Here is a 16,799-nt window from a genome sequence, read left to right as displayed (position 1 = left end):
CTTTTCACTCATATCTAACATTTCAAAATTTTATTTCATATTTGCAAGCTATCTTTAAGTCTTATAACGTTTACCTTTATAATAATATAGTCATATAGGAAACCATTCAATAAATAAACCCGATAATGAAACAGGTATAGTAGTAATAATTTCATTCTTGAAATCTTAGTTCATTCTTGACGTCGTCATAACGTCATCTTTACATAATGTCCATTATACAAATAGGATAAATAGATAATAACAGTTATACAAATTGAGTAATTAATTAAAATGACAAAAAAAAAAAAAGAGAGTAAATAATGGAATATGGATTTGGGCCTATCTTTTACGGCTCGGTGCGTTTGTGGTTACCGTCACTTCACGCGTCTCCATCGTTTTTTCTTATCAAAAATCAATTAGAGAATTCTTATCTCGTCTATTATGTTTTTAAATTCACATTTGTTTTCATTACACTCTACTCTCTCTCTCTCTCTTTTTGTTTTCTTAGTTTGAATTATGAACTAGATGAGACAGAGACTTCGTCGAATTCTTTTATGATCAGGTCTAATTTATACATCGAATGTTAAGTTCTTTTTATGGGTTTTGTCCCAAATTTACAGTGTTCGTAAATGAATGGACTCAGTCTAAAAACTTGGGCCTAATATTTTCGGCCCAAACAAGTAATGACACGGACCCGTTCACAGTTCCTGACCCAACTTATGGACTTCAAACCGATAGCATCTAAAGTTTTTTAAATTCAATTTCGGTTTTTTCTAATTTTATAAAAATGATCGCAAAATGTAACATATGGGTATTCCTAAAATAAGTCAAGGGCTATTTTCCTATTTAGATACAACCAACATCTCAACGAAACGTCTTTCGTGTGATGGCATTATCGAGATTGGAAAATAGCGTAAACCAAAAGAGAAGCCATCCATAAAGAAAAATTTGTTTCGTAGGGTACGTTAGACAATACCCTTTTGGCTCCCACATTACCTACTATTGTGATCATAAGTTCTTTTTTTTTTTCATTCATAGACAATGTGTCTTGTGTTGTGCCGACAGACATAAACTATATGAATTTCCGCATGCATTTGCTATGATCTCCTACGTACCCACTTATATACTATACAACTTATATATTAATGCTAATTCAAGGGGCGGATAATTAAATCTAAAACACACTTTTGACTGCACTTTCTTATACATATCGATATACATGTAAAAGAAAATGTTTAATTTCTTTAGCCTTTAATCGAATACGTCGATCGTGTATGGTGGACCGTCTTGCGCGTGAAGCAAATTTCTATAGTTTGGTCACTACTCTATGATGATCGATAGATAAAATGCGGACAAAGTTTAATAATTCAAGAGCCTATACTTATATATTTATATTTATAGCCTCTACTTTTAAGTTAAAGGGAAATAAAAAAAAAGTTGGTAAGTTCTGTATGGATAAAATGCATGTGCATGAGATTAATTAAACTAATTACGTAGGATTAACAGTCAGCTTGAGTACATAGATAAATAGTATAAAGAGGATGGGAGGGAGAGGGTGTCGAACCATAACATTTAGAAGTGAATATATAATATATAGTTCGTTTTGAGCTATACTGATATATTCAGATGGAGAGTATAGTAAGAGAGAGATCATCATCAAGGTTAGTGCTTTTCTTGTTCGGTCTTGCTTATGTTTTCCTGTCGCTAAGCTCAAACTCTGTTAATGGGTTACGAGAGCTAAAGGAGAGAGATGTAAGTGAGAGTAATTTCATGAATGCTACTACTTCTTCAAGCGTTTTGATCCACTCTAAGAATACTGCCAACATTTCGACCGTTGGGTTTGAAAATGCCTTAGTTGGTCAGAATAGTAACGTTGACAAGAATGGCAAATGTGAAACACGAAGCGGAGGAGGAGGCGGTGGGGGTGGAGGCGGAGGAGGAAATAGTGGGAATGGAAAAGACAATTCCCACAAAAAGAAAAATAGAAGCGGTGGCGGCGGAGGAGGAGGTGGGGGCGGGGGTAGCGGAAATGGCTCAAGCCGTGGTCAGGGTGGAGGAGGCGGAGGAGGGGGAGGCGGTGGGGGAGGGGGAGGCGGCGGTGGTGGAGGAGGAGGAGGGGGAGGTGGTGGCGGCGGCGGAGGTGGAGGAGGAAATGATGGGAAAGGCGGAGGATGGGGGTTTGGATTTGGATGGGGAGGTGATGGACCCGGCGGCTACGGTGGTCGCTGTTGGTATCCCGGTTGTGCTAAAAAGTCAACGGAAACTCATAATTAAAAAGTCAGAGATCGCCTGAAAGAACAATGATACGTATGTCTTACAAATCATGCTTTGTAGTTTAATTTGTCACCACTTCTTCATACACAATAATTCCCCTGTTTTTCCCTTTACAACGATTTCTTTCTTTTATTCTTGTAATATCTTTGCTTCGATTGAAATGTTAAATGATGATATTTTTCGAGCTGTTTGTTCTCGCTTCTATTCCAAACTCTGACTACAATTATTTATAAAACCAAATTAAAGAAGTTGCCAATTCTTCAACTGATTCTTATATGGACCTAATACGCAAAGAGAATATTCTGTGTTTCAAAATATATATACTGTGTCTAAAAGAACCAAATGCATTGGTAATTGTAGCCGCACAAGTATGGATTGGTTTTGGGTTCAACGAGTTTGAATTGGTCATACGATGGTTCTACTATTGTCTTTGCCTCAACGAAGACAAAAGAGTCGCAAAACAAGAAGAAAGATAAAGGACACCAGCGTAAATGAGAGGCTCGTACGTCATAGGTTTAGGTTTCTGTTATTGACAAATAAATTTGGTTTAGGGTCCGAATAAATGACCAATTTAATCATAGCCAGTCTCAACTTAATTAGATGATAATTGTTTACATTGGTATGCTTTAAACAATTGTGGCGTAATCCAATGGTTTGTACTATTTACGATGATGTATCATAAATTTAATTTATGTGACTTATACTACCAATTATTTCTTTTTTCCTTTTATGTTTGTTGGTTACTATTAAATTTTGATCGGCAAAAATAATGTCTCATCCTACACATAATCAGCAAACAAATATTTAATACAACTTATTACACGTTATTTTGGTGTGCTTGTGTCACGTAAAGTTGTGTTATGGACATGATGAATTTAGTAAGTAAAATCTTTCAACGATCATATGATTTCTTAATCACACATTCCATAAAATAATATATCACTAATTCAATATAGCTTCAAATTCATGAATCTGAAAACAACCTACGATCTTTCTGATCACATTATGCATATGGAAACTGATAAATTTAGTGAAAACCACGGGTTAAACCCGACCCGGATCCGCTGATTTCATGAGCCGCAGCTCCAACACTTTCCGGTGAGAGTTAGAGTGAATCTCGGTGGAGAATGTCGGGCTACAAGCGGGTCTATATTCGGGTAAAAGCCGACCCGACTTAAACCGAACGCCGCAAGCATTACACAGTGTCTTGGCACCTAACGGACCCATTCTCCACTGAGGCGTTTCCTCTACTCCACAATGGCTGCAGCACCGCTGCTGGACTCCGTCACCGGACGACACCTCCGCCGTATGTTTTCCTCTCTTCTTCTTTCCGGAAACGGCGGTGGGTAGCAGGGGAGATGTAGACTCCAGAGACCATATACGGCCATTGGTGCGGCGACGTTTGCTTCTGGGTTTAGCTGGAACACACTGTCTCTGATTCTGAGCCTCATCCACCGACACCGGAAAATCACCGGACAAGTAAGATTCCGAGAAAGAATCCTCCACGAATTTGGATAACCACTCTAGGTTCTCCAGATCACCAGCCTTGACAGACTAAAACAACACAAAATGACAAAAAATAAAACATAGCAAAAATCTAAAGTCAAAAACAGAGTAAAAACAGGGGAGTGGGAAGGAAACAGAGTGGGTAAGTAAGTGGGCTTACTGGAACGTCGTCCCTAGGAAAAGATAAGAGATCTTCGAGCGGTGAAAGATGAGTACTTTGGTCGGAAAGGCTTTTGGCTTTGTCACGTTCTTGTTCATCTTCTTCTCCTTCTTCTCTTTGAGATGAAGATGACTCATCTTCTCGTATGAAAGCAGTGTCGGCGTTAGAGAAGTCGAAAAGGTCGTCGACGGAAAAATCAGCGAGTAATGCTTCCACACACTCCATTTTTCTTGTTTGTCTGTAAAGTGTAAGCGTACGAAAGCACTACAATTATTTTAAAGGTAAGATGAGCGAGTCCAAACAAATAAAATAAAAATGTTTGTTCGTCTTCCAATATTTTTTACACAAATTTCATTTCCTCCTTTTCAAAAATTTAAAATTTAGTACGTGTCTACCGAGAGAGAGATAGAGAAGCGAGACAGTAGACAGAACTGATTGGGTTCTGTAACTTGTAAGCAAGGGTGGGTTTTTAGGACTTTGCGAGACTTTTTTTTGTTTGTCAATGGTCTCGTTGCATATCAACAAACCACGCATTGCCACGTCAACATTTCACATTACAAAAAAAAAGAAAAAAGGAAAAACGAATATACTTTTCTTTTTTCAATAATTTAAAAGAAGGTACAGATAAAAGGTTAGCTAAATTTTAGCTATAGAGTTAAGAGTTAAGACTTACAAAAAGATGAAAATACTTATCAAGTTGAAAAGATAATAAAATTTAGCTATAGAGTTAGAACTATATCAAGTTGCAAATCCTTAGAACTATATTAGTCTCTCAAGTCTCAAATTTCTAATAAGTTTGTAATATAACAAGAGACACGCCAAGATATATATTTCATAGTTTAGAACTATCATTCATCAATTTGCAAGTCTTTTGAGTTACTATCAAATTAAGTCATTCATAACGAGTTTTGTCAATGTAATTTCTGAGACCACAGTAATATATATATTACACAAACGCACGCATCAATCCATAGTGATTGTATACTTTGACTTTGCTTTTTTTCTCAGTGACTTGGATATGAAAGTTTAAAAATGGAAGATCTGTTTCGAAAAGGAACTATATACAAGCAAATAATGGAAATTATTTTTTAAACAATTGTGAAAATAATATATAGTGGTATTCTAACGATCTAATGAAGAGAACCACTCATCAAACCTAATTTACCATGACTGGTTTGTCAGTGTTATTGAACCAAAAACGCCCACTTCTTCGTCTTCTTCTCTTTAAGCTTAGTTATTAGTCAACCTACTTTAGCTACACATATTTTTAGTAGTGTATATCCAGGTCGATCGATAATTACGAAAAAATAGGAAAAAATGAAAAAGAAAAGCTAACAATATTTTCCTTTGCAAAAGAAAATTAACAGTAGTAAAAAATTGCGGTAACGTCGATAGAGAGGGAGAATAATGATTGAAAAATTATGGACTACAAAGTCTGGCTACATGGGCCCACTCGACCGTCGGTGGAAGGCCCAATTGAGAAATCTGATAAAATGGGACCAAAAAACAAGAAAGAGGTTTGTTCTTTTGAATTCAAGAATGGAAACCATCACATGATGACGTTGATGAGCGCGTGAGACCATTTTCTCATTGCTTAATTTTTGAACAATTCTTGGGTTCACCCCTTGGGGTGAACCTATCTCATTCACCCACTCTAAGCTAACCAATCAAAATTAGCCATGTCATCTAATTAAATGAATTAAAATAATTTATCTTATTAATTACAAACTTTAAATTTTAACCACTATATTATTAACCTAAACTTAAATATAATTTAGTTTATTTATAAAATCTAAACCCTAAAGTACTAATTTGTCAACCCAAACCAAAATATAATCTTGTTTAATTACAAAATCTAAACCATAACCACTATTTTGTCAACCCAAACCAAAATATAATTTTGTTTAATTACAAAATCTAAACCCTAACTACTATTTTATCAACCCAAACCGAAATATAATTTTGTTTATTTAGAAAATATAAACCCTAACCACTATTTATAAACCCAAACAAAAAAATAAATTCATCTATTTATAAAATCTAAACCCTAACCATTATTTTATAAACCCAAACCAAATAAAATTTCCTAAATAAAAATCCTACAGAATTTGTTTCCTTAATTTGTTTTATTTTATGATTTTAATTTTGATTTATTTTTTAAATAGAAAATGACATGGCACGTTATTATATTTTGATTGGTTAATTAAAAGGGGTGAATGAGATAGGTTCACCCCTAGGGGTGAACCCAAGAATTTTTCTTAATTTTTCACCATGATTAAATTCGAATCATATACGGCCTCGATAAATAAGCCCTAATTTCAGTTATATATATATAATGTACTAGATTTCAAACAATTGGGTGTTTGGTCTAGTGGTATGATTCTCGCTTCGGGTGCGAGAGGTCCCGAGTTCGATTCTCGGAACACCCCTCTCTTCTTTAGTGCTTTATCAATCTTTTCTTCCTTTTTGTTACTCACGGATTAACCGAGTGTTAAAGTTACAGGCCTAATGGGCCGTATGAGCTTAAATGCAAACCAGTAAAAGTGGAATGTTTTCAATGTTGGCAGAGAAGCAACCGACAAAATGGACCAATTTTTTTGTACAACTCTCTCGTCAACTTTGATTTCACTGATTTACATCTATAGAATAAGATAGAAGAACTAAACTTTAATACTAATTAAACTCCAAAGTGTATTAAACTACCACTAACCACGATGATACTTAAGAGCATCTACATTCCTCATACAAAATTATGTCTTTAAATCAAACAGACAAGGAACATGAGAGAGATCCCCTGTCTCCATATATATTATGCCCAACTAATATATTTAAGACATCTTCGTAAGCATAACTAATGAATCGTTTAAGAATATATCCATCTTTCAGGTATGTAAGATTTACCTTGATATAAGAACAATTACTATGAATTTTTGGCTAACTATTTTCTCCTATAAAGAGTTGGTTATATCCTAAACGAAGATAAACACATAACCTTAACCCAAAACGCTGAATCATAAACCAAATATCATTTTCTCCATAATGATCATTATATTTAGATATATCTCCATATCGGGTCTACTAGTTACTAAGAATTTATGCCCAACTATTTTTTGCTAGTTCATAAAGAAAGATAAACACATGATCTACTATTTTTCCCAAATACGATCCACTATGCAATAATTTAAGTATGCAGTACTATTCACGTTTCAGTACACATAATTATTAACTTTCCCAACCATATTTACAAACTAAATCGAACAGTACCACATCATATCATCTATACCCTAGTTTACTCGACATATATATAAATAAAAGCATGTTAAATAAACAAAGATAGTTGTGAGTTTGATAGTTTTTTTTTTTTGGGTGGTAAAAAGTGAATTTGATAGTTGACAAAAAAAGACAGTACATATATATTTTACTGAATATATGAATGTTGATATTTGGCGGTGAAGCATTAAATGGCCGGTGCCAGTATGTAGACGTTCCGGACTAGGTTAGTTGAGGCAGTGAATCAATAAATGTCACCGATTCATATAATATAAAGTATTTCAAGAAGATATATATCATGTGAATTCAAGAAATCTATCAATTCCAGCATTGAATTCAACGATATGGACTTCCATCTTCATGATAACGACTTTTAAAGCAGTAGTAACACAGCGAACATATTTATTACCTACCTTATCATTTCCCCAACGAGTTTATTTTCTCCGCATTTTTAATCATCACCCTATAAGTGGGTTATGACTTGAAATAGAAACACTCTAACTCTAAAAGAGACAACCAAACAAACAGTTCGTAGAGCTTCTATAACCAAACTCTGGATTCTGAGCAGAGTTCGAGGATTCGAAGCCAATGGAAGCCATGAAGGAGACTGTGGAGGAGAGCTTGAGAGAGATGAGAGATACGTTCGCGAGTGGGAGGACAAGGAGTCTGAAGTGGAGGAAGAGACAGATCGAAGCTATATACGAGATGGTTAAAGACAACGAAGACAAGATCTGTACTGCTCTGTTTCAAGATTTGGGCAAACACAGTACTGAAGCTTTCAGAGATGAGCTTGGTTTTATCATGAGATCAGCTACTGCTGCAATCAACGGTCTTGATAAATGGGCCGCCCCCAAACATGTAAGAACCACCGCTAAGCATATAACATTATTTATGGGATTAATCTGAATTTAGATTTATCAAGAAACTGATTATTCTTATTTATGTGGTTGGATAATTGTTTTCCTGGTTCTGAAAAAAACAGAGCAACCTTCCTCTGTTGTTCTACCCAGCAAAAGGGAAAGTCATATCGGAACCATTTGGGACGGTTCTTGTTCTGTCTAGCTGGAACTTTCCTATATGTAAGATTCGGATCTTGAATTAGTTATTTCTTTTTTAGAAAGCAATAATAATACGAAAGACTGAAAGAGTAACAATAATATTGAGGTTTGTTTTTTTACGGTTTGTTGTCAGCTTTGTCTCTGGATCCATTGATTGGGGCAATAGCAGCAGGAAATACCGTGCTTCTCAAGTCATCTGAACTAAGTCCTAACGCATCTGCCTTCCTTGCCAAGACAATCCCGGCTTATCTCGACACTAAAGCCATCAAAGTTATCGAGGGAGGACCTGATGTCGCCACTATCCTCTTGCAGCAACAATGGGACAAGATCTTCTTCACTGGTATCAACTCCATTATTCACCCTTCAACACGCGATATCTTGGTTGTAGCAGAATTCGCATGATTTTGATGTTGTTGTTTGCTTTGCAGGGAGTCCCAAGATTGGAAGGATCATAATGGCTGCAGCAGCACAGTATCTGACTCCTGTGACATTAGAGCTTGGTGGCAAATGTCCCACCATTGTTGACCATCACACCATTGCAAAAAACATCAAGGTCTGCTTTTTGCTCTGTTTTTCTTACCTCCCGATTTGATTGCAACGGAAGCTCTTCATCGGAAAAGCCCCTAATTTTGAATTATTGGTGACGATACAGTCGGTTGTAAAGAGGATTACTGGAGGAAAATGGGGATCTTGCAGTGGACAAGCTTGTATCGCTGTTGATTACGTTATTGTCGAAAAGAGTTTTGCGTCTTCTCTGGTACGTGAACGCACACAATGTGAACCCTCGCAAACTCTGTTTCTGTAGGATTTCTAAAAGTTTGGTGGTTTTTTGTAGATTGATATGTTGAAGCCATCCGTAAAGTCTTTCTTTGGGGAAAATCCTAAAGAATCTGGATGTCTCTCAAAGATTGTTACCAAGCAGCATGTTCAGAGACTGGCTCGTCTTCTCAATGATCCTCGTGTCCAAGCTTCCATCGTCTATGGTGGTTCCATAGACGAAGAGAAGCTGTAAGCTTTAATTTAGTCATGTTTCTTGGATCACACGAAATCAATTCTACAAGTCAGTTAACCTAAATTCTTTTTAACAGGTATGTTGAGCCAACGATCTTGTTGGACCCTCCTCTTGATTCTGAGATCATGAATGAAGAGATCTTTGGTCCAATTCTCCCGATTATCACGGTAGGCATTTTCAAAGTATACAGTATATACATTAGTAAACAATCAACTATTCAACTAATCGTTGTTAATTTTGTCTATTTCCTCCGATGCAATGAAGGTACGTGACATCCAAGATAGCATAGGGATCATCAAGTCAAAACCAAAGCCACTTGCCATTTATGCATTCACCAAAGACGAGAACCTTAAAACTAGAATCTTGTCAGAAACGTCCTCGGGAAGCGTTACCTTTAATGACGTCATGATCCAGGTACGCCATAATCGTTTTATTAGCTCAGAGTTATTTCTTTAGGTCTCGATAATGACTCATATCGTCTGGTTAAATTTTGGAGTATCGAGTGAAAACACACGATATATAAATTTTTTCTCATAAGTTAGTGTTGATGGAATTGCAGTATATGTGTGATGCGTTGCCCTTTGGAGGAGTGGGAGAGAGTGGGATAGGGAGGTATCACGGGAAATACTCGTTCGACTGTTTTAGTCACGAGAAGGCAATAATGGAAGGAAGTTTAGCAATGGATCTTGAAGCTCGATACCCTCCATGGAACAACTTCAAGCTCAGCTTCATTCGACTCGCATTCCGTGAAGCTTACTTCAAGCTTATCCTCCTCATGCTTGGTCTAATCAAAAGATAAAAGTGAGAGAAAAAGAAACACAGAGACACAATATACACAATATATATGTGATTGATATCACTCTTATGTTTGATTTACATATTTTTCACCTAATAAGTCACATTCCAGATGTCTTAAATGATAGAGAGCGGAAGCTAAAAAAAGGATAAATTTGGGAATACTCTTCCCCGTTCCCGAAAGCTCGTTAGATAAGTTGGGAATACTCTTCCCCGTGCCCGAAAGCTCGTTTATAAAGGAGAAACCTCTCAACTTTATTAATCAAAATCAATATCATAAACTAAATTACAAACTTTCCTAAAAGTCTCTATTTATAATAAACCTTAAAACCCTAATACTTGGAATATTCTAGAATAATAATAAATAATTAGCTAAAGATAATAACTAAAGATATTTGAGAATATTTGGAAATATTTCAAATATCTCGCTGCATCAGGTCTCGCCGGCCAAGAAAAGATTCGTCCTCGAATCTTGTATCTGCGCTGCATCAGCTCCCACCGGCCAAGAAAGATTCGCCCTCGAATCTTCAGCAGGGTGTTGAACAAGGAAAATTTTCGCAGATCCATTTTAATAACTAACTTTTGATTTTGCACAAATTTTGCACGAATCCGGTTTGACCCGAAATTTGCACGAACCGTATCTTGCCCGAAATTTGCACGAACCGTATCTTGCCCGAAATTTGCACAGATCCGATTTCGCCCGGTATCTGCACAAACCAGATTCACAAAATCTTTCTCTTTCAAGACGAACTCTGAAACCATGGTGTCATCTTCATCACCATCGTTTCCATCATCATCCTCATCAACAACAGCACCATCTTCGTTATCGCCTTCAACAACTTCATCATCAACATCGTCTTCAAGATCGGGTTCAACATCTTCATTGAATCGATGGTTATCATGAGGCAAAACTTGTTGTTGTTGTTGCAGTCGATCAATCAATTGAAGCTGGGCTTGAAAGTATACCTCAAGGGCTCTACCAAGATTCTGTGTAAAATCCAGTAATGCTTGTTGTAAAGCATCAGGTAGTCCGCTTTGTTGGTCTTGTAAATTCTTTGGAGGCATCATGAAAAGAACCGTTTTAGCTCTGATACCAAATGATAGAGAGCGGAAGCTAAAAAAAGGATAAATTTGGGAATACTCTTCCCCGTGCCCGAAAGCTCGTTAGATAAGTTGGGAATACTCTTCCCCGTGCCCGAAAACTCGTTTATAAAGGAGAAACCTCTCAACTTTATTAATCAAAATTAATATCATAAACTAAATTACAAACTTTCCTAAAAGTCTCTATTTATAATAAAGCTTAAAACCCTAATACTTGAAATATTCTAGAATAATAATAAATAATTAGCTAAAGATAATAACTAAAGATATTTGAGAATATTTGGAAATATTTCAAATATCTCGCTGCATCATTAAATCACTCAACACTCAAGCTTGAGATTTTTTTCAGATAAGTAATTTTTTTGGTATCTATATTTATTTCTATTGGATATGATCTTACTTCTTAGACCACCCTATATTTTTCGCGAAAACTTAAGAATTATATTATTCATTAATAAAGAAAATCTGATTGCAAAACTACTTAAAGTGTTTTCGAAGGCAGATCTCATGATTAGTATATATAGAAAGTACATCCACACAAAATTCCACAAAAATAGTTTCGTGAATTGTGTATCACCTGAAATATAACTGAAACTCGATATGAACCATTGGACTACACAAAGAATGAATGCATGTGATACCTCAATTAAAATTCATATTAAACTAGTAAGATTGTTCTTATAAGGACCACTAAACCGTATATTTAGACACACATACACAGTAACTGAAACAAGATTGAAGATGTCCGCATCAGTAATATACATACATACTGGCTGTGTACGTATATATATGTGTGTCTTGTCAAAAGAAAAAAAAAAAGAAACGAAAAGCTGATAGAAAGTATGGGCACACACGCCACAATAATAGGTTACTGCATCACTGAACCAGTTTCTTTCATCCCCACCCTAACTAAAGCTCTACCAAAAACCCTAGCTAGCTTCTTTTTTTTTTTCCTTCTAATCTATATCTTTTCTTCTTTTTGGTACGTCGTCCTTACTTGCCTCTCTTTATCTCCAATCTCTGCAGCATTCCTCATTATTAATTTCATCTTTCCATCTCTCCCTCTCCCTCTCTTTGTCTATCTCTGGATATGTCTTGTATATCTTCTTGAACTCAATTCCAACCAGAAACCATATTTCTTATAGTTGTGTATTTTCACTCTTAGAGAGTTAAAAAAATAAGGGGGATGATTGACTTGTTATTCAAGGCACGTTCCCGAGGCTAAACCACGTGAACTTCAGGTGATCTAATCGTTTCTTATTTCTACTTCCTGAATTTTCGTTCACCAAAGTAAACGTGTCGTATATATATTGATCATATTTACATAGTAGTCTACTCGGAGAGGAATTTAGCATCTTGCTAATCCTTGCTATATATGTATTATAGACATATATTAATGGCGTTAAACAGGTGCGTTTGAGAAGATTAATGTTTTAATTTTTATGTTCCTACATATGCAGTTCGCCATATTGTTAATTAATTTATAACGTTCGTACATATGCACTTCGCCATATTATTAATTATTTATAAAGTAAAAATTACAATATACATGATTAACTTTTGTTTTATATTTTCCCTCAGCATATTAGCCATTGAGCACCTTTTGACTTAAATATTTGAAAAATTATTGCATCACACTAATATTAGATGGTCTTCTTGCTAATTAATAAAGTTACGTTCTAAGACCGTATCTAGATGCATTAATTTAAATCAATGAATTGTATTAGGAGATCTTTTCATTAAGCCTTACGAATAAATTAACTATACATATTAGTAAGCTCTAAATTAAACTAATTGGTTTCATCTACCATAGGCACGTGATGCAAGAACGTACGAATTATATAATTAATCCTCGAGTTTAAAAAAAAAAAGAATCGACGCGAGTTGCTTCATATATATATTCGTCATTTATTCTTCAAACACCAATTCATTGCGAAGTATGATGAGTGTATGGAATTGACAATATATAGGGCCAGTACTATAATCGTAACTTATATATTGTGCCCTCATTTGCTTTCTTGTCGTTGTCACTATTTAATTCACTCTAATTAATTCACCTTCATATCTATCTATATAGATTAATTCACTTTACAGTAACAATATAAAATAGTTGATGGTATATATTTAAGATATATATAGTTCTGATTTCTGAATATCTAAATCATTTTAGACTTCACTAGACCTTATGAAAATAATAATAGTTTATCCAATATTATAACACAAGAATTTCTCGAGTTTATCCAATAGGAGAAGCAACCGGCAACATCGGCATAATCATGGAAGAAAAAAAATAACGTATCGAGAACCAAAAATACTTACGTGTTTTTAAACCAGCACATACTTATAAATTATAATAAAGATTCATTACCGTACAATTTAAATAATAAATTAACACATCCATTATACATAACAACAAACAGCACACAAATGTTTATCCGATTTGCAAAATCGTCAAGTATTACATATAATTCATCAGAACAATAAAACAAAAATCACATTACATTTATAGAATCAATATGAAACAAAAACAGAAAAAAAAAACTCAAGTTCTTGATTTAATCAAGATCTAAGATCTTGGTGGATTTTGATAGAACTGCGTACCTGGTGGCATGAACACACTAGTCGTCATGTTACTTGAATAATATCCACCAGAGTTAGGATCTACAAACATTGCCGATGATCCTCCTCCGCCACCGTCGGCCACAATGGGTGGATTAAACGGATTTCCTCCTCCTCCTCCGCCTCCTGCGGATGAGCTTTGATGATCGCTTCCCCCACTACCTGCACTCATGTAGCTGCTTTCAGGGCCTTGGTCATACAAAATTCCTTTGAAGAGATGACCTCCGATATTGACCGTCGTTTGATAAGCATATTGACCATCTCCATCGTCCACGCCACTCATTTTGACACACCGAAAAAGCGCATCTGAGCTCACCTCCCCGGGGAAACTTGCTTCCCCCATTTCTAACCCTAAAAACATATGTAAAGAAATACACATTAAATTTCAAACACTTAACAAAAAGAAAAAAACCAATGCATATAAACACAAGATTACTGCGTCTGTGTTTTCATGTTATATTATATATGTGTCCAATTTGAAAATCGAACACAACATTGTCATGTTTTTATCAAGCATAAACATGTGTTAACCGAAACGAAAATTACAATTCAGAATGAAAAAATGTGCAAGTAGTAAAAGGGAATTTAAACTCAAAAAAATTGTGTGTAAAAAAATATGAGTTTCTTTTAACAAAAACATATGATTTGAATCTGAAGTTGTCCGGATCTCAAATAGTTATTAAGACAATAAATAGAAAACAAAAACCTGCTGAGTCGGATGGTAAGCGAGAGGAGGAGGATGTTCCTGCAGGAAGAGTAGTATCCCTATGGCGTTTAGGGATACTCGAACCGCCGCCTACACCACCACTACCGCTTCCGGCGCCATCGCCACCAGATGTGGACATATGAAGCTGCTGTTGTCTCTCACGGCGTCTGGCAACGGGTATCCACGTGCTCCTCACGTGTGTAGAACAATCGAATCCACGGCTCTTACAGCAAGTCCTGCAACGCATGTGAGTGCAGTCTTTCTTTGCTTGGTTCCCACAGTCCCGACAGCTTATGGTGATGGATCTTGATGAGGTGGCTAAATCAGAGACGTCGATCTGATGACCTGGATAAAGATCTAAGCTTTGTTGTTGTGGATGTGGATGATGATGCATGAGCATCTGCTCTGGTGGAATCTGCCATATCTGTTGGCTCGAGCCTGGGTTGATATTAGTGGCGTTCGCGTTTGATCTATACCAAACCCAATTTGTCTTTTGTTGTTGCTGATTTTCTTCTTCTTGGTCTCCGTTGTTGTTGTTGTTGTTACCTCCTAATGAGAATATCCCAGCCATTTCCTAAGACCTAACACTTCAAACCCTAATCTTGATCCAACAATATCCATAATTCAGAAACCCTAATTACCATGAAATCCTTAACCTTTATTTTCTCCTTCTCCTCACTAAAATACGGGACTTCTTCTCACTCGAGGGTGTTCTTGCTCTTTGAATCTAAATTCTAATGCTTGCCAAGGTCTCTCTCTCTCGCTCTCTCTTGGAACAAAGTGTGGTTCTTGGTTGTGACTAGTGAGTAGTTGAGGTGAGAGAAAGTAGGAAAAAGAAACAAAAGAGAAGAAAGAAAGAAAGAAGAATTTAAGCTGTCTCTGCTTAATTATGAGTCTTTATTTTTCTCTATAAATTTCTGCAACGCCGCCATGGACGGTTTTAGAATTCTCTCTCCTCTGCTCTGCTCATCCCTAGAATTTAAGACTCTCTCTTTCTCTCTCTCTCTCCACCACTCTGATTTGGTTTTTGCAGATTCTATGAAAACCAAAGTGAAAAGCTTTTCTTTCCCCTTCTCACTTCGGCTTTGTCTGAACAAAACGCTTCTAGTTCTGTCCGTATGAAAGTAAAGAAAGGATTAAACAAAGACTCTCTCTCTCTCTCTCTCTCTCTCTCTCTATCGACTCAGAGTTCACACCCACGAGGGATGATCCACCGGTTCTAGCTCTCTTGTTCCCATCCCATGGTCCAGAGTTTTCCACGTGGCCAATGCATGTGTTGAGCTTATTTTTCATCTTAAAACGGAACAATTCAGTATTTTTCTTAACACACAATTTTTTTTTGTGGTTATCAAGAAAGAAAAAACAAAGTTAGCCCATGTGTCCGTACATACTAATCAACCGTATTAATTAAGGTTAATTTGAAATCTACCGCTTAAATATATGTTTTTGTTTTGTCTATAAATCTCAAAGATTATTAACTGCCCAACACCTAGATGCCTTTAGGGTTCTCTCTTTGTGGGCGTTTAAATAAGCTTTAATACCGGAAATATTTTTTTCATATTTTACTAAACTCTAATGCTATACGTATTAATACATTAACCCTAATTACTTGGACGTTTAAATTATGCCAAAATATTAATACATCTACCCTAATAGTTTGCTCATATTTACTTGTATCTCAATCACATATATCAACATCAGTCATAGCTTAAATAGGAATGAAATATTATTTGTTGCCACCTTTCTGAGTTAAAATGATAAATTTGCATAACAATTACTATTATAGTTTTGTATTTCCGTAACAAGTTCCTCCCTAGCTAGTTCTTACAAATTGGCGTGGTTGTGCTTTACATAAAAGAAAAACAAGTTCCCTAGTGGCTATTTCTTGCATTACGTGTAAGGAAAGCGGAATGGTTCGAAGTACGCGTACATAGAATGTAGTATAGCCATATTTAGATTGTTCTGAGGTAACTAATCCTGTGTGATCAAATCATGACACCTCTTTTCTTCCTTAATAAAATACTCCCGTATATCAGAGAGGATGTAATGGTGTTGGCGAAAACGCCAAAACATGTGGTTGGTTGATAATCTACAATTAAAAATTATTTTACCAAAAAAATTTTTTTTTTTTAAAAAAACAATACAAACCCAAACGATCGTTATTCTGAGTTGACAGACTAGAGTAACACGATTGTTTTTAAGCAATTACAAAACATACAATTCTAAAGATACTAATCATATATATATATATATATATATATATATATATATATATATATATAATAAATAAATAAATAAATAAAATAAAGTAAATAATAA

General features: G+C 35.6%; 4 protein-coding genes and 1 non-coding gene across 5 annotated transcripts; 3 read left to right on the top strand and 2 right to left on the bottom strand.

Annotated features, from left to right (window-relative positions):
- The first annotated feature begins 1,561 nt into the window (after nucleotides 1-1,561).
- On the top strand, nucleotides 1,562-2,437 carry LOC111829696 (putative glycine-rich cell wall structural protein 1). The gene has a single exon (XM_023779589.1). The coding sequence runs from the start codon at nucleotides 1,606-1,608 to the stop codon at nucleotides 2,251-2,253; it is 648 nt and encodes a 215-aa protein (XP_023635357.1). The 5' UTR covers nucleotides 1,562-1,605; the 3' UTR covers nucleotides 2,254-2,437.
- A 761-nt stretch (nucleotides 2,438-3,198) lies between these two features.
- LOC17877832 (GATA transcription factor 7) lies at nucleotides 3,199-4,245 on the bottom strand. Its single transcript, XM_006284375.2, has 2 exons — nucleotides 3,920-4,245; nucleotides 3,199-3,807 (listed from the first exon to the last, which is right to left on the bottom strand). The coding sequence occupies exons 1-2, from the start codon at nucleotides 4,142-4,144 to the stop codon at nucleotides 3,298-3,300; spliced, it is 735 nt and encodes a 244-aa protein (XP_006284437.1). The 5' UTR covers nucleotides 4,145-4,245; the 3' UTR covers nucleotides 3,199-3,297.
- A 2,031-nt stretch (nucleotides 4,246-6,276) lies between these two features.
- On the top strand, nucleotides 6,277-6,348 carry TRNAP-CGG. The gene has a single exon. It is a non-coding gene; the product is annotated as a tRNA-Pro (tRNA).
- A 1,284-nt stretch (nucleotides 6,349-7,632) lies between these two features.
- On the top strand, nucleotides 7,633-10,179 carry LOC17880631 (aldehyde dehydrogenase family 3 member F1). Its single transcript, XM_006283574.2, has 9 exons — nucleotides 7,633-8,047; nucleotides 8,172-8,268; nucleotides 8,381-8,587; nucleotides 8,676-8,800; nucleotides 8,900-9,004; nucleotides 9,083-9,255; nucleotides 9,336-9,426; nucleotides 9,524-9,673; nucleotides 9,819-10,179. The coding sequence occupies exons 1-9, from the start codon at nucleotides 7,778-7,780 to the stop codon at nucleotides 10,056-10,058; spliced, it is 1,458 nt and encodes a 485-aa protein (XP_006283636.1). The 5' UTR covers nucleotides 7,633-7,777; the 3' UTR covers nucleotides 10,059-10,179.
- A 3,401-nt stretch (nucleotides 10,180-13,580) lies between these two features.
- On the bottom strand, nucleotides 13,581-15,579 carry LOC17878213 (protein SHI RELATED SEQUENCE 2). Its single transcript, XM_006284046.2, has 2 exons — nucleotides 14,481-15,579; nucleotides 13,581-14,125 (listed from the first exon to the last, which is right to left on the bottom strand). Exons 1-2 carry the CDS (start codon nucleotides 15,049-15,051, stop codon nucleotides 13,722-13,724), a joined length of 975 nt encoding a protein of 324 aa, XP_006284108.1. The 5' UTR covers nucleotides 15,052-15,579; the 3' UTR covers nucleotides 13,581-13,721.
- Between the last annotated feature and the right edge of the window lie 1,220 nt (nucleotides 15,580-16,799).

This window comes from Capsella rubella, unplaced genomic scaffold, assembly GCF_000375325.1.
Source record: "Capsella rubella cultivar Monte Gargano unplaced genomic scaffold, Caprub1_0 scaffold_7, whole genome shotgun sequence".
Lineage (NCBI taxonomy): Eukaryota > Viridiplantae > Streptophyta > Magnoliopsida > Brassicales > Brassicaceae > Capsella > Capsella rubella.
This window is presented reverse-complemented; position numbering and strand designations above follow the sequence as displayed.

Excerpts from the sequence above, each read along its gene's own strand:
- LOC111829696 (XM_023779589.1), top strand. The coding sequence starts at position 1,606 with ATGGAGAGTATAGTAAGAGAGAGATCATCATCAAGGTTAGTGCTTTTC.
- LOC17877832 (XM_006284375.2), bottom strand. The coding sequence starts at position 4,144 with ATGGAGTGTGTGGAAGCATTACTCGCTGATTTTTCCGTCGACGACCTT. Across the intron at positions 3,808-3,919 it reads TTCCTAGGGACGACGTTCCA|TCTGTCAAGGCTGGTGATCT; the intron begins GTAAGCCCACTT and ends GTGTTGTTTTAG.
- LOC17880631 (XM_006283574.2), top strand. The coding sequence starts at position 7,778 with ATGGAAGCCATGAAGGAGACTGTGGAGGAGAGCTTGAGAGAGATGAGA. Across the intron at positions 8,801-8,899 it reads CCATTGCAAAAAACATCAAG|TCGGTTGTAAAGAGGATTAC; the intron begins GTCTGCTTTTTG and ends GTGACGATACAG. Across the intron at positions 9,674-9,818 it reads TTAATGACGTCATGATCCAG|TATATGTGTGATGCGTTGCC; the intron begins GTACGCCATAAT and ends ATGGAATTGCAG.
- LOC17878213 (XM_006284046.2), bottom strand. The coding sequence starts at position 15,051 with ATGGCTGGGATATTCTCATTAGGAGGTAACAACAACAACAACAACGGA. Across the intron at positions 14,126-14,480 it reads CTTACCATCCGACTCAGCAG|GGTTAGAAATGGGGGAAGCA; the intron begins GTTTTTGTTTTC and ends ATATGTTTTTAG.